The sequence below is a fragment of the Periplaneta americana genome, chromosome 1 (assembly GCF_040183065.1).
Source record: "Periplaneta americana isolate PAMFEO1 chromosome 1, P.americana_PAMFEO1_priV1, whole genome shotgun sequence".
NCBI classification, from domain to species: Eukaryota; Metazoa; Arthropoda; class Insecta; order Blattodea; family Blattidae; genus Periplaneta; species Periplaneta americana.
The window spans coordinates 111797319-111815494 of NC_091117.1; the positions used below are offsets into that span (position 1 = coordinate 111797319).

The window sequence follows — 18176 nt, forward strand, 5'->3', positions numbered from 1 at the left end:
TGTGTCATTGCACTCTGTACCGAAACATTTGATATCAGCAAGTGACTGTCGGCAGTAGTACTGTGCTATTGCAAGTAGATTAGCATCTGAAAGATGATTAGCACCTATTCGATCCCCAGAACGTGTTATTATATGCCCTAAATTGGAAATAAATGTGATACGGTGTACGTCTGCATTTTTGAACAATAGATATATTCCTTTTTACTTCTAAGTACAGTGGTCTATAGAATATACAATAATACTTCTCGACCAATAAAGAAAATCATGCATCCTATTTTCACCAACATTTTATAACAGTAAACAGGAAAAAATTCAATATTGTATTGGTACGATACATTGCTATCCCGTGCTGTGGCGTCGTGGTCTAAGGCATCCTGTCTAAGGCTGGTATTCATAGTCGACACTTTCGATTAAAGTGTCCTTTGGAAGACGCAAAGTATCTCTTTTCCATTGCACAGTCAACACTTTGGTGCAAAAGAACACTTTGGATGAAAGTGTACTTCCGACCACACTTTGAGCCGAAAAGTGTCACTTTGTAGAAAAATGGCGGACGTCTTGGAAGTTGTCGAACTATTTATTAGAACATGCGTAAGAGGTGGCACAATTACTGGATAATGTACGAAAGCGTTACATTAGGGATATGTCTAAAGACAATCCCGTGGAATTTTATAATGCTATAGAATTAAAAAACGGTTCCAATTTGATAAAGAAACTGTTATTGAGACTACACATCTTTTCGATGGCCGGTTGACAAAAACTAATAACAGAGGTTTGTCAGTGCCTCCAATAATACAGTTGTTGACTACATTAAAATACTATGCTACAGACATGTACCATACATTAATATCTATAATATTATAGTTTAGGTAATTCTGTAGTAAGATTCGTATATTTATAACCTCAATTCGATGAAGTGATATGTAAGTAGATATGCCTATATGTAACGTATTTTTTATTACTGAAATGAATTTTTTAACTTAAATAATATTTAACTTCAATCTAATGTAGGCGTAACTATCTTAAAAATTATCATTGAGAGACCTCACGTGCCTGCTTTCTAAGCAGATTCCATAATTATATTGGGTTTAAAATGATTTTGATTTTTGTTGATTACCTGTATTTTGAGATAATATTTATCTTGATTTTGATATAATCATTGCTGTTTTGATAATATATATTTTTATGCCGGTAAGAAATACATCTGATATGGCTGCTTCTGCTGAGATGTTGTCTCTAGTTCATGTGCAGTCATAACCTCACCATGAAAAGAGATCTCGTACCATTAGGCCTAGGCCTATTTTGTTTTGCATTGTAGAAGAACTTGGCATTCAGGACTAGGCCTATTTTGTTTTGCATTGTAGAAGAACTTGGCATTCAAAATATTCCTGAAGAGCAAGCAATAATGAGCAAGAGAGAGAGAGAGAGAGAAGTAATAATAATAGCAGTAGTAATGTGTTTATTTCATTCTTATGATTTCCATTCACTATTCACAAAAAAGACAAAAATGAAAATAGAGGAAATAAAACGATATATCAATGCAGCAGATACGTATAAAACCTAACCTAACGATATAGCCTAAATGAAAAATATATAACTTAACCTACTCAGTCCAACTTAACCTAACTATACAAACCAATAAAAGATATCCTAGCTATATAAATCAGTGGAACGGATACATACAAAACCTAATTTAACAATATAAATCAATGAAAAAGATATGCACAAAACCTAATCTAACTATATAAATCAATGAATCAGCTAAAACTGTACAAAACCTAACCTAATATCACTAGCAGTATCACTACCTATTTAATAAAATATTATGTATCTGAACTGACTGAAATAATCTAAACTATCGGCAACAGAAACTAGAAACTGAAATAAAACAAATTTAAATATATATTTTCTTTCTCGCGCGATCAATTAGACTCCCAACTCAAATCACAAGCATTATAATCTGTGGGTTATACATTAATTTGTTATCGTTTGTTCACTTGTTTCGAAAGGCATTGTGCGTCTTCTGTTACCAACCTAATTGTAACTCTACACTTTGCTGGTGTAAAGTGACACTTTGTAAAGTGCACTTCTTCAGTCGTCTATGAATACCACTAATATGAAAGAGCCACTTTCGTCAAAAGTGTCACTTTGCAAAGTGCCGACTATGAATATCAGCTAGACTCGCGTTACGGAATGCACGCTGGTTCGAGTCCTCACGGGGGAAGAAATTTTGTCATGAACTTTCGGCCAGTGTATGGGACCGGTGCCCACCCAGCATCGTGATGCACTTAGGGAGCTACGATAGGTAGCGAAAATCCGGTTTCGCAAACCAGCTATAACGGCTGGGAGGATCATCGTGCTAACCACACGATACTTCCATTCTGATTGGATGATCGTCCACCTCTGCATCGGCATGTGGACGTGAGGTCAGCAGCCGGCTGGTCGGCCTTGGTCCTTCATGGGCTGTAGCGCCAAGGATTTACTTTTTTACGATATACTGCTTCATTTTCTTTCGTAATATTATGTCAGACGGTATCACTTTTGACTAATTTCTTCTGTGGGCAACATCACATTGAGATTTTCTATTCCCTGTGTAAAAAATCTCTGGTAAGGACACAGCTGAAATGACGTCAGTAATAGGCACGACTTAGTCTTAGGCAGCAGAGATGTGCTGAATGTGCTCGATTGCATTGCACATCCTCATACTCACGACACATAATTTGATAATTTTTTTTTATATGCAGAGACCTTTTGCTCCACTTTAAGGATCTTGGTTTCCGGGTTACAGAAATTGTGAGAGTAAACTGAATGGCTGCCTTTACTCTTCAGGATACGAAATTACTACAGAATGCAGTACGAGAGTCCTACGATTATAGGCCTATATTTGACACTAATAATGAAATTCTGTTCGTGAAGTGGGATGACAACAGATGTGTACCTGTAGGATCAAACTTTGATGTAGGGGATTCTGCAAGCAGGTGGGATAGAAATGTGAGACAGAATATAAGTGTGCAACAACCACAGGTCATATTTTTTTAGTAGGTTATTTTATGACGCCTTATCAACATCTTAGGTTATTTAGCGTCTGTATGAGATGAAGATAATAATGCCAGTGAAATGAGTCCGGGGTCCGGCACCGAAAGTTACCCAGCATTTGCTTATATTGGGTTGAGAGAAAACTCCGGAAAAATCTCAACCAGGTAACTTGCCCCGACCGGAATCGAACTCGGGCCACCTGGTTTCGTGGCCAGATGCGCTAACCGTTACTTCACAGGTCATAAAGAAATACGGTAAGTACATGGGTGGAGCGGACCATCATGATTGGTTAGCAGGGAAATATGCCACTTCAATCCATGGAAAAAAGTGATACTGAGATCTCTTTGTCAGAATGCTGGATATGGCTATAATAAATGATTGGATTGTCTACAGAGAAATACATGGACGAGACTCCCTGGACCTACTTGAATTCCGACGATGCTTGGCTGTTCAATATCTCAAGACGTTTTCGAACTGCAAGAGAATGGAGCGCCCTATTTCATCACCTCGAGAAGTGAAATTTGGTATGAGGATAGATAGTAGAGGTCATTCCATGGCAAAACGACCCTCTCAGAAACACTGCCGGATGGAATGGTGCAAATGCAGACCAGTAACATTCCGCAAGAAGTGTGTTGAAACTCTCTGTCAAAAATGCTTTGAACCTTACCACACTCCGTAAAGACAGATATTACTAAAATAAATATGTTTCATTATTGCTGCAGAATTGTATTGTTCCATTAAATACTAAAACTGTCATAAATAAATTTATTTTATTGATGTAAATGTTTCTGGTTTTACTACATTAAATACACAAAAAATATATTTACTTTATTGCGAATAAATACGAAGATATCATAAATGCCCAGCGGTCTATTTATAGACCGGGTGATTTTCAGCTACTTGATGTACGGCAGAATAAAAAAAAAATATATTCTTGGCATCTTATGGATTAAATTTATGAAATAGATATATTATTTTCGTTTTTTTTAAATAAAAATAATTTGGGCGTTAATGGGTTTTCTTGTTTTTCTTGTTGTAACCAGTAACATTTCACGTACAAAAATAACAGTCATCATAGTGATTCCTCTGCTCACGCCATACCATTGGCATAGCAAATTGCATTGCTTTGCGTTTTCCTGCATACCAGTAACGCAATCCTTCTACACAACTGTTACACGAACTATGAGGTGCAAATGATTTATCTATGTCACCAACTTTTACTTTGAAGTACACAAAATATGGCTTCTTTAGAAACGAATCCATTTTAAGTACTTTTCCATTGAACATATAACACCCACAAATATAGCAAAACTTCTGATGATTTTGTACACACTGTCTCCTACACAATCCTGATGTACTCGCCATATTCAGTTTTTAAAATCACGCTTTTGCTCTACGATTCTAGGGACATCACTCTACTAATATTCACACGTGTTCACAGAAGTAAGCCAATTACTCAAGTGACAAGATTTAAGAACTGTATATTAGGGTTTTCTGTAAACAACTTCCCGGCAAAGTGAGAAAGGAGGTGGGGTGATAGGGCATGGGATGATGAAACATTATTCTGATATAAATATTATAACAAAAATATTTATTTGTGGATAATTAGTGCCATCAGCGAGGGGGCACCGCGGCTTAAGGTATAGTGAATACTGCACGGCGATACATAACGAAAAAATGAAATTGCGACAAAACTAGACATGATACATAAAAAAAGAAATTACTTTTAAACTCAGGGCATCGGTTTCGATATCAATAACCAACTTTATTTTTCACCGCAGAACAGTAATTGTTCCCTAGTGTAATTATTATAACTTGAGTCTTACTTGGATTAAGTGCTAGTCCGGATTTGACTGGCCAAGTGGAAACAGTGGGTAAGTCACAATTCAACTTATCAATTAATTCACTGAGCATATTGGGTCTGAACTGTATGCAAAGATGTAGGTCGTCGGCATAGAGGTGACATCGACAATACTCTAAGTTCTTTGATACGTCATTAATGTGGATGTAGATATAGTATCCTTGTACTGAAAAAGAAATCAAATTTCACTACTTCAGTGAGAATGTTCAAACTGTTTTTCGTGCTTAAAGTATATTTGTATTTAGGATCAATGTTAGTTTTGTTAATCTTAAGTCTGCCGCCGCATTTACTCGGTTTTCAAACAGTTTTTATACAGGAAAGAGCATAAAATGTCTGCTCACACTTAAGTCGAGAAAACGGCATTAAATGTTTTAAGGATCGTTCTGATTATGAGCGTTCTTTATATTTCACCTGAACTTTCAGCCAAAAATAAAAAACTTACTTTCATTTAAACCTTTTTCCAAACAGCGTTATGCAATAACTCGACAAATTGAACTTCCTCCTTTTAGGTTAGCTTTTGGGTCTCCGTGATAAAGGGACTTTGAATCTACACATTGTTAGAATTAGGAACCGGAAAATAATCACAGGGTTCATCTTCATCACTGTTTGACTATTGCAACGTAATACTTACAGATTTGACAACTGAACTTTCGAGGAAGCTGCAGCGTGTGCACAATATGTGTGTCAGATTCATCAACAATACTCGCAGATTCGACCATAATAGTTACAGCCTCCTTCAAATATTTATCCTGGCTGCGACTCAGTAACCGTAGAACACTTCATTCGCTGTCCTTTCTGTTTCGAGTTCTCCAGACTTCGACACCAAATTATTTAGGTTCCCGGTTTAACTATGTACTTATCCTCCAATCACGGTCTAAACACCAGGTCACAGCAGAGCCAAATCCTAGCAAATCCTCTTCATAGAAAATCCCACTATTCATCCTCTTTTACTGTCTCGGTCCCCCGTGAATGGAATTCTCTACCTCAGAAAATTAGGAGCTGCCAGACAACAACTATTTCCAAGAACAGGCTAAAAGATTTCTTATGGACGTAGTCAAATTGAAGTTGTAATAATTATTATAATCATGATCGAGTTTAATAATTTCATTATATTTATATATTATTATTATTATTATTATTATTATTATTATTATTATTATTATTATTATTAACAATAAAAATAATCCGTGGCGCTACAGCCCTTGAAGGGCCAAGACCGACCAGCCGGCTGCTGGCCTCACGCCCACATGCCGAAGCAGAGGTGGACGATCATCCAACCAGAATGGAGGTATCGTGTGATTAGCACGATGATCCCCCCAGCCGTTATAGCTGGCATTCGCAACCGGATTTCGCTGCCTATCGTAGCTCCCCAAGTGCATCACGATGCTAGGTGGGCACCGGTCCCATACACTGGCCGAAATTTCATGAGAAAATTTCTTCCCCCATGAGGACCCGAACCAGCGCGCATTCCGTAACGCGAGTCCTAGGCAGGATGCCTTAGACCGCGACGCCACGGCGCGGGACTTATTATTAAATTATTATTATTATTATTATTATTATTATTATTATTATTATTATTATTATTATTATTATTATTACATAATTATGTTATTGGTGTATTGAGAAGGTAAAAGGAATTGTTATTGTATTATATTAATTATGTATTATGTATTGTATTATGTCAATTATGTCTCGTTTATAATAATGTAGTAATTTTGTATCATACTGGTTGAGCGGAAGAGAAGGCTGAATTGCCTTAACTCTGCAGATAAAATAAACCATTATTATTATTATTATTATTATTATTATTATTATTATTATTATTATTATGTTTAAACGAATGATCACTTATATACAAAACTTATAAACTATTTGTAATTCGCGGGTGCTCGTGTAAAGGGGGTTAAGCCAAATTGTAAGGTATGTAAACTTCTCTCCTTTGGTACTGAACAAAACCCCTTTGTCACAAACTATGGAACACTGTAACTGCATCATAAATGGAAGAATAACTTAACCCCTTTTACACAAGAAAAAAGTAATTGTGGATAGTTCAAAACTGTACTTATTCCAGTTTAGCCAATTTATACTTAACCCCCTTTACACGAGCACGCGCGAATTATTATGTCTAAATTTGTCTTACACTGTTTAATATGTCAATAACTAAATAAATTTAATAACACACGAAGTCCCTCAACAACAATCGAACGAATTTATAAGAAGCGATGAATTCCAAAACTTAATAAGTGTAAAAATTATATATATATATATATATATATATATATATATATATATATATATATATATATATATATATATAAAGTTTTCGATCAGCTATGAAAGAACTATATACTTTATGTCAATGTACAAACACATAGGAAAAACTAAATTGATCAACAAAATAAATATTTTCTCTCTCTAGCATTATGATATGATAGAATATTCAAAACGAAATCCCTGTTTTAACTACAAATCCATAGTTGTGATAGGTGATTGAAAACTTTTGACTGGTAGTGTATATATATATATTTTTTTTTTTCAGTCAATTCAGATGGTACACCTGCATCATATTACACTAAGTTTTGTGTCAAATCTGATTATTTAGGGTTTTTTTTTAATTTATAATATGGATTTTGTTCCAAAACTTTATAAGACATTTAGTCATTTTGTCTCAAAACTGCATACGCGAATAATATCTATCTTGAATTTAAAACTTCATACATTCTTATTTATCTAGATGACCCAAATGCTCAGTTTGTTCTGAAACTTACATTCATACTCCATCCATACTGATGCATGTACGAGTACAATATCAGTATGGAATTTTAAAGCAAACAACAATTTACTTTATATTTTTCCTGTAATTTTAGGGTGAATTTATATTTCTTCTTGAGGTTTGATTTGACAACATTGAGTCCCAGCGGCAAAACTCAAAGATGTTGATGCTCTACTGAAAAAAACATTTCTGTGATGAGTGGCGTGAAAATGTAGCTAAGTTCTAATAGGGCATTAGTGATCATGAAATTGATATTATTGAAGAAAGTGTTGTGGAAAGTGATCTTGGTGAATATGGAGATCAAGATGATTTTGAATTGAGGGTGGAAATGATAAAAAACGGTACAACTACACACATTTTCATTAACAATTGATTAAAAATGTAATCCCTTCGTTATTACTAATAATTGTAAGAGTAAAAGTATAATTTGTTTTAGTCATTACTTATAACTGACTCAATTTTCTGTTATTTTTTAAGTTGCAACAAAACTTCATATTTCCAAACAATTTCACATCAAAACTGGTTAGATTGGATTTTTTACATCAAAACTTGATACATGCATATTTCAATGTGTTATTTATTACGTTAGAGCATATGAGGAAATAATTTCTTTTTCTCTACATGTTCTCATTAACTACATAATTTTTTATTTTAGTGGTAAATAATTAAAAAATTGCAGTTTGTTATAAGAAGTACGTTTTTATTGCTTCCGGAAGAATGATTTCAAGTGTATTTATGAAGTTTTGAAAGTCACAGCCTCAATTAAGTTGTACAACAACTGCCAATGTGCTTTTGACATTATTGCCATAGTAAAAAAGAACTTCTTTACAGTCTTACACTGTTTAATAACAAACGAAGGCTGTTGAAAACTATTGAACGAATGCGTTTCTGACATTATTGCATTCGCGGACCTCCAGAATGAGCTTCGAGAATAACCAGGGGTTCGCGGATCCCACTTTGAGAACTACTGTCTTGGATCATTCTGGAATACATGTTGTCTAACTAAATGTATTAATTTTTCGTTATTTGTTACTAATATTATGTCAGATCGCATCTGTACGGTTCGGGACATGTATTCACACAGGCCGCATGGATGGGACAGACAAGTACAGACATGTAACAGCAAAGACAAAATATTCTCCACGTGAATGTCTTGCGGGCACAGGCCGTGTTTGTGCGACTACACTACGCTAGATATAAACGCTCCTATGCATAATGCACTAAAGAATATTTGATTCGGTCATTTGTAAAACCACATGAGTCACAGAAAATAATTTTCGAGAAAAATGGAATAAACTACGTATAGTTAATGGATTTTCTGTTATGTCTGTGAAATTTTTACAGAAGGACCATACATTAGTATGTCTGATTACAAAAGCATTGTATCTTAATTATCTCATTTCATATCACCAAAAAATATTTTTTAAATTTCTTGGATTCATGTTGTTTTAACAAGTACCAATAATAACAACTCAAGTATCCTGACAAAATATGGAGTGTATTGTTTGTTGTAGTGTGAAATACATTGTTATCCAGGACCTGCGTTTGAATCCAGGACCTGCAAGCGACAACGGAGTGATCAGTGTCAAGTGTGGCAGCTGTAGAAAGAACCTACGAGTAGGCGTGCTGTGCAACCAGTGCGAGAAGTGGTTCCATCTGACTTGTCAGAAGATCAAGAGGGAACAGATAGTAGAAGAAACGTGGCTGTGCAAGGACTGCGGGAATGAGGCAGGCAGCAGGGAGCTCATCGGTCTTCGGAACGAGGTGAAGAAGCTACGGGAGAATCTAGAGACGGCGGAGCAACGGATCAAGTTTCTGGAGGACGAAAATAAGTTGTTGCGAGGGGAAAAGGAAAATGGCGAAGAGAGGGAGGAGAAGAAGAAGCATGGTGCGGCAAGTGTTATCATCGGAGACTCCATCATTCGACACGTAGGGAATCTACAATCGGAGCTGGCGACAGAGTGTTACCCTGGGATTAGAGTGAAAGAAATGAAAAGCGTGATCGAAAATCAGGAACGAGGGGACCCGAAAAACATCGTCCTTCACGTAGGAACAAACGATTTGCGAAGAGGTGTTGATTATATCATGGCAGATGTATATGACTTGGTGATGGAAACGAAGAAGAAATATCCGGCAGCTGGGATTGTCATCAGTGGAATCGTCAGACGGAGGGATGTGAACTGGAGAAAAGTGGGTCGTGTGAATAAAGCTTTCGAGTGGGTAGCGGAGTGTCTTGGTGCGCGTTTCGTCGATCCAAATTCCTGGATAGACGACAGATGCTTCGGAAGAGACGGAATCCACCTAAATCGGAGGGGAGCTGCAGACATGGGATCCCTCTTCGCGCGGGTAGTTACTACAACATGGCGCGGCGGGATCGAGGATCCATCAGCTGGCAGCGGCACCGAAGGACCATCAGCCGACGGCGGGGGCGTGGGACTACCGGCGGTCAGCGGGGGTGTGAGTCTACCAGCGGGTGGAGGGGTCGAGGGACTACCAGCGGGCGGTGCGGTCGAAGACCTATCCGCGGGCGGCGTAGACCTTCAGTGACGGCGAGGTGTCACGGGGATTCAGAATGTTCAAGTAAGGACAGGCCTACTAAGACTACTGCAGGTTAATTGCCGAAGTATTAGAAATAAACTTATTCCGTTTTGCAACTTGGTCGATGTTTATAATCGAGATGTAATAATTGGGACGGAATCATGGCTTAGGGAAGACATAAATGACTCGGAAATTTTTAGGTCGGATTATAGAGTCTTCAGAAAAGATAGAAGTGAAAAGAGAGGGGGAGTTTTCGCTTGTACTAAGATAGAAATAAGTAGCAATCTTCTGTGGATACATGAGGAAGTTGAAATATTGAATGTTCAGATAAGAAATGAGCGGGAAACCTTAGATGTAATAGCATGTTACAGACCACCCAGTGAATTAAACAATTTAACTTTGCACAAATTAAATGAATATCTTAATACAGTATCAGAAGACCGAAACGTAGTAATTGCTGGGGATCTAAACCTCCCGAAATTAACTGGAACGGGATTTCAGATACAAATTCAGATGCACAGACCCTTGTTAATGAATTGATCTGGCGTAAAGATTTCAAGCAGGCAGTAAATGGTCCGACGCGTGACAATGCCCTCTTAGATGTTTACCTACTAAGACCTGTCTCTCTCTTTGTCAACTCTGAAAGTCTTCATAAAATAAGTGATCACAATAGCGTCTTATTAGAAATCTTCTGGGAAAACACAGTAAATCCGAGGTCAAGTCCACTGTCTGTCTGGAATTTTAACAAAACCGATGTCCATGAATTACAAACGTTTCTACGACAAAAGCATGATGACTTTCTAAGGACTGAAGGAAATATGGAAAATGTGTGGCATAAATTTAAGTGTATAATTTTCGAGGCATTAGTAAAATGTGTACCTTCTAAAATAATTAAGAAAAATCCGGACCCAGAATATTACACTAATTATATTCGCTACTTAAAGAAAAAGACAAGGCGCGCATTTAGCAAACGTAAACGGAGCCATGAGCATTGGGAAAAATATATCGAATTAATTAAGAAACTTGAGTGTGAAAAAAGGTTAGCTCAGGAAAATTTTCTAAAAACTATTTTAAAAGAAGATGAAAGTAACAATTGGAGACAGTTTTATAATTATGTACGCAGGAGAAAAGGGAAAAATGAAGGAGTAGTGCTTTTACGAAATCAGAACGGAGAAAGTATAACTGATGACAAAGAAAAGGCCGACTTATTAAATTCCTATTTCATTTCGGTTTTCAATAATAATAATAATAATAATAATAATAATAATAATAATAATAATAATAATAATAATAATAATAATAATAATAATAACAATAATCCCGCTGATAGGAGTGGTTGTGTCACAGACCGTGAATGTGAACCAAATTCGACTTTCAAAATAACTTCCAAAGGGGTTAGAGAGAGAATAACGAAATTAAAAAATCGGAAGTCTCGAGGACCAGATAGTATTGCTACAGAGATTCTTAAATTAGATTCCGAGACCATAATTCCATACTTAATGCGTATATTTCATGTTTCCATAAACAATGCAGCTATTCCATGTGACTGGAAATCAGCTATAGTGGTACCCATACATAAAGGTGGAAATAAATTAGATGTCGGATACTACAGACCGATTAGCCTTACATCTGTCGTATGTAAAGTCATGGATCATTTGATATCGGATTATATTCGTCATGTTCTAAATGCGAAAGACTAGTTTTACAACCGCCAGCATGGTTTTAGGGAAGGCTTCTCATGTGATAGTCAAATTACGTCGCTGGTTCAGGATCTAGCTGAAGAGGTAGATAGAGGCGGAAGAATCGATGCAGTTGTGATTGACTTTTTGAAAGCATTTGATTTGGTGCCACATGACATATTAATAGATAAGTTAAGTAGGCTAGGAATAGATAAAAGAGTGGTGCTATGGATCCAAGAATTCTTAAAAGGTAGAACCCAGAGAGTTAGAGTAGGTCATTAAATATCGGAAATTGGAAATACAAGTTCAGGGGTGCCACAGGGCAGCGTTCTGGGTCCATTACTCTTTATAATATACGTAAATGACCTATGCCAGAATATTACATCAAATGTGAGGCTATTTGCAGACGACTGCATTATCTATAGAAAGATTAGAAATAATTCAGATGTGGAGTCTATTCAAACAGACTTGAATAACATTTACAACTGGGCGTTAAAGCATAGGATGAAAATAAATGGTTCTAAAAGTAAATCTATAACATTTTGTAAAACCCGAGAGGAGACTAGTCTTAATTACGAATTCAGTGGTGTTGTAATTCCGCAAGAACAATGTTGTAAATACCTAGGAGTGTATTTAAACTCCAAACTTTCTTGGGGAGAGCATGTTGATAATGTTACAGGCAAAGCATGGAGGGCACTTCACTTTATTATGAGAATCTTGAGAAAGGCTAGCCCCAAATCGAGGGAAATAGCATATCTAACATTAGTGCGACCGTTAATGGAATACGGAACTACGTGTTGGGATCCCTATAGAATATATCAGATAAATTCCTTAGAAAGAATCCAGTATAGGGCAGCTAAATTTGTTAAAGGTAAAAGAGAAATGGGAACGATACGATAAAAGAACTTAAATGGGAAACTTTGGAAAACAGACGTAGGAAAACTAGAATAACATCATTGTATAGAGCACATCTAGGTCAGAAAGCATGGGTAGACATAACGGCTCGGTTAGAAAAGCCAACGTACTATGGTAGGAACGATCATGATTTTAAAATCAAATGTAGGAAACAGAAAACGGATGTAGGTAAATTCTCATTTTTAAATAGAACTATAAATGATTGGAATGACCTACCTGCAGCGGTCTTTGAGGGTTGTCCTTCCTTAAGGAGATTGAAGAATAATTTAAGGAGTTGTGTATAAAGTGAAAATTAAAATTAAGGTGACATTCAACATTTAATTTTTTAAGGTGACATGTATTTATCTAGCCTGACGAGTTTACTTCCTTGGTTTGAATTGTAAATTATTTAAAAATAGCGTGTATGAGGGCCTTAGACTAGAAATATTTAGTTTAAATGTAGTTCTGTTTATAAGTATGCATAAGAAAGCAATTATTTGACTTATTTGAACTGTTGTATCAGTGAAGCGAGGTGAGTCAGTGAAGTTATGGTTTTACAGTGGAGTGAACAGTTCCGATCAGTGATAATTTATAGCGTCAATGAAATGTGTTCTATAGTGTCAGTGAAATGTGTTACAGAGTGTCAGTGAAATGTGTGCTAAAGTGTCAGTGAAATGCGTCATAGTGCCACTACAGGGAATGAGATGAGAGTAAAGTGAAAGACCATTGAAACTTATGTAGGACCTATACATAATTATGTAGGTTGTGTTGTAAAATTAGGTGTTTTATTTTATGTTTTATTATTATTGTGTTAAATTGTATTGTGTATTCTTATTGTATTGTGTATAAAATTGTATATGTGTTGTAAATTGTATTATGTATTGTAAATTTTATTGTGTATAGCTTATCATTTTAACTGTGTCTTGTTAATGTTGTATATACCACTGCCACCGGGTGCTTGCCCACTTGCAGTGTAAATAAATACATACATACATACATACATACATACATACATACATACATACATACATACATACATACATACATACATACATACATACATACATACATACATACATACATACATATAGTTTTAAATCAATTTATATTGTTATTTTTATTTTATATTCCAAATTATTCCTATCATTCACAAATTAAATTCAAAATATCATAGCCGACTTAAAAAAGTTATTAAAGAATAATTAATTTTGATACCAATATGTCACATGTTTAATGGCAATGTGTGAGTACAGACATATCTTTAGTTCACAAAAAAATAACATAAATTACATATTATCTTTCGAAAAAAGACGGTGTTTCTTACTTTGGGACCGCTCTTTGATGACTTTTTCTCTTTATGTCATGCACTTCTACAAGTCCTTGAAGGTACACAGGTACACATCTTGTTCATTTTTGCTTTCATATGACATTGTTTTGTTAAAAATATCTATTCTATCTGGTACAGGTACTTTAATGGAACACTGTTGATTATTTTTATTCTACAGAACTCTTGGAACTACATTCACTGTCCAACACCTTGACAAAGAAGTGCATGATAGCAAATGCGTCATGGGTGAATCATGGCGTTAAGCGTTAAAGCCACATAAGTCCGGGACTGACATGGTTTTGAAAGAACTCAATATTTTAAGATTTTATAGAGTGCTTAGTAATGATCGGACTCATGTTGTTTTAACTGGAAATGATGCGTCTACCCATAGTGCTTCCTATAGTACCGGTAACTCATTTTTGTAAAAATTGGAATCATGTGGTTTTACAAATGACCTATTCATTTGCCGTGTGTGCCACACTACGCGTCTGACACGTTCAATGTCTGTAGATGTGAACGGCCTTAATACGTACAATGTAACTTCATGTTTGCATGTACTTACGTGTGTATCTGTGAGCCTCTGTGTTGGGGTGTTTGATATTCACATAACGTACTTATTGACAAGTATCGATAATATAAATTTTTCTAAATGTTATTATCCTATACATCAGAATATCTTCTTGTTATTAGGACCTGGAAGAGAGGGAGCGAAACCTCACAGCAACTCAAGGACGGGCTGATATGGCAATGCAGACCCTTCAGAGAGAAAACCGCTATCAAGAAGACAAAATAAAGGACCTTGAGAAAAAGGTAATGTCATTCGTTATGTATTGTATTGTATTGTAGAGGAAAGAAGTGGGAAAGATATTCCATTATTTTTTATGATTTCATTTATATCCCAAGAAACATTGGATATAAAATACTTCACATTAAATTGAAAGCTGCATCATTGCAGCTATCACGCATTTTATTTACTTGAGAGAGAACTAGGGACACTTACGCATATACATTTTGATGTGTTTTTTATTATCATTTGACTAATTTGAAGGTATATGAATAATACGTTTCAATCTTTAAGGCAAACGTATATACTTTTCAGGCATTTGACAATATACTTACTCTCATCTCTGATAGCAAGTAAGGGTATAAAATATGTAACAACGTTTTAACAGAAAAAAAAACTATAGAAGTGCGTATATAGGCTACACAAAAAAATGCTTAAAATCGTTAATAAAATTACTATGGGGAAAGAAGGTAATATTAAATGTAAAGCAAATATGTAATATGTAACAAATTAAATTAATAATTTTTGGGCTCGGAAGTTCACATTCTAAAAAAATACTACATATGCTTGCAAATATGCTCTTAAAAGTACAAAATATGCCAACAAATATCCACTAATAAAGGAAGAGAAATTACATTTACTAACAGTACGAATGCTAATGAGTATGAACTTACATTATTCATTAGACACTGAAGCAAATAAGAGTGTATGTCGAACGCGTGGCTGAGGTCTGTTGTGTCTGAATATGCGTTTGTATCGTGAAAACTTGTTTCCAATCGCACTAGGTTATTGGAGCTTATTTACATGAAATTAATTTTCCCATAGACAAAGATAAATATTTTTGTGGGATGGAGGTTTTTCCTTCGAGATTGGTATCCAGTACTTTTTTTAGGTAATGTTAGCCACTATTTTCTTTACTTTTTGCCAAGAACAGAACTCAGATTAGATTTCGTTTATTAAAAAACTGCTAGTGACACATGAGGGGTTCAGAACCATAGTAGACCAAGTCCATCTTACAATATGTTGAGAAATCAAACCTTGAAGTTTTCAGTATGTAATTCGGGTTGAGTTTTAATGTAAAAATACATATGAAAAAAAATGATTTTAAACTATTATCTTTATAATACCCTGCGTTGGAAAATAACAAATTAATATTTCTATTTTATATTTTATACTTTTTTAATTAATGAGGACTTGGTTCACTATGGCTATGAAACTTTCAGGAAATATTATGTTACAGTGTAAATGAAAACTTCTTTATATGTTTAGAAAAGAACTTTATAGTTATTTATATTGATTTAGTTATTACATTTCTATTGTAAAGCATAGAAAATTAATCATGTTACCATTAATTGTAGTACATCAATCACAATACACAATATTGTTATCTTACTCTCCTCTAATAAGGATTTCTTACCGGAACAACCTATCTGGGAATATTGCAGACTGTGCAAACATTTGCAATAGCCTACGTCGAAATAAGAAAATACACTTTTGTTTTCTGGATTGCACACAATAGACATTTTGTAATGCCAATACGTAACATATTTTTTATTTCATTGGTGAAAATGTTGTCTGCCTGAATAAATCCAAGTTATTAATTTTGCAGAATTTCACACTAATTCCTTTATCAACTAAAATAAAAAACTACAGAATTGATGAAGGTACATGATAATTGTAACTATTTATTTATTAAAAAAAAAACTTCCCTCATTAGAGGTTTGTCATAGAGACAAAGTGATACAGTTAACTAAAAAAATATAATTAACATGACAGTCTGATGTAAAATAAAACAATAGCCCTAATCCATACAAATTTCCGACAAAGTAACAGAAACTGAACAATATGGTTTTATTTTACATTATAATATTAAAATTTATAATTACCTACTTACAAAATTTAAACCACTTAAATGCAGAAATTGCAGTATCTTGAAAGTATGACTTCTGTAGATCTTGTGAAAGTCCAAAATTGCACCAAAAGTTTGGGTATATATATAGGCCTACTCGTAGTTTCTCGCGTCCCAACCATTAGGTCAACAATGTTTATATTGTCTAACATATTATATATTTTGTTCTTGTAGTGTATGAAAGTACCGTAGGTCTATGTATAGATGTGATGTTTTCCACTGATTAGACCTATATTATATCTGTCGTCACTAAAAATATTTAGAGTACCGTAGGTCTATGTATAGATGTGATGTTTTCCACTGATTAGACCTATATTATATCTGTCGTCACTAAAAATATTTAGAGTATTAGTATAAATTTATTCCAAAAATAAAATAAATGTAGTTAAGAATATAAGGAAGATAAACCAAACTATCAGTCTTTGCAGCAAGTAACAAAGACGTAAATATGATTTCAGAAGATTAGGACTGTAAATTAATGTTTTTCAATTTAATACAAGCACAACAATCTGAAGTGTTAATAAAATAAACCTTTTATTTGGTCTTGAGCGTTGAAAGCTCTGATATCAGCCAAATGTAACAGTCCTCTCTCTGTGTTCAATGTACTGAAGAGGAATGAATGCTTTTATGAGAAGATATTTTTCTTTTGCACATGGTTTATGACGTACCAGGTTCAGCTTCTGCTCATACTATGATCGAGAATAAAAAAAGCTTAATTTCAATTAAATGAGAGGACAGGGTGGCGATAGAGTAGCTTCAATGCAGAGTCTGCGTCGTGCATGCCAACTCCTTGAACACTATATAGTCCGTCTGTTAAAAAGGTCTGCTCACACCAACGCGGGACGCGGGAGCGACAGCGAAACTTGTAATCTCGCGATCGCTGCGAAATTCGTCGTTGTCTTCACACCAAAGCGGGATGCAGTTGCGAATAGGATTCTTCTGATGAAGAAGTACTTCTGCTTCTTGCAGTTCCCGTAGATGATTATAGGTTCCTTCATACTACTACACTCTTACTGTCACAGTAGAACCAAAACTCCGGTTAAGAGAACAGAAATTCTTTTCATACAGTATGTTTTCATTATTTACTGCGCTTTCTGTGGCTTACACCAAAGATTTTATATTGTCGGACCATCGGATCTGTGCCTCCGTAAGTTTGCGAACTGAACTCTAATTCCTTCTCAGCCTCGGTAATTCATTTCTCTCCCTGCATTCCTAGCTCCCTCTTTTCTAGCTCTCTCTCTTTCTCTCTCCCACTACTCACCATTTTTAGCCTTCTTGCAGGACAGTTTATTTGCACTTGCAGTCCAGTGTTGTCAACTCAACATGAACATTGTAGCACGGAGTGGCGAAAGAAATATTTTTAAGCAAGTATGTAATA

At 35.2% G+C, this 18176-nt stretch overlaps 1 protein-coding gene across 1 annotated transcript in view; it reads left to right on the forward strand.

Annotated features, from left to right (window-relative positions):
* The window catches only part of LOC138706575 (coiled-coil domain-containing protein 170-like), a 55301-nt gene that overhangs the window by 21053 nt on the left and 16072 nt on the right, over window positions 1-18176 (forward strand). Inside the window, exon 2 of the mRNA XM_069836479.1 lies at window positions 14796-14915. Within this exon, the coding sequence (XP_069692580.1) occupies window positions 14796-14915 (120 nt within the window). The remainder of the gene's footprint in view (window positions 1-14795; window positions 14916-18176) is intronic.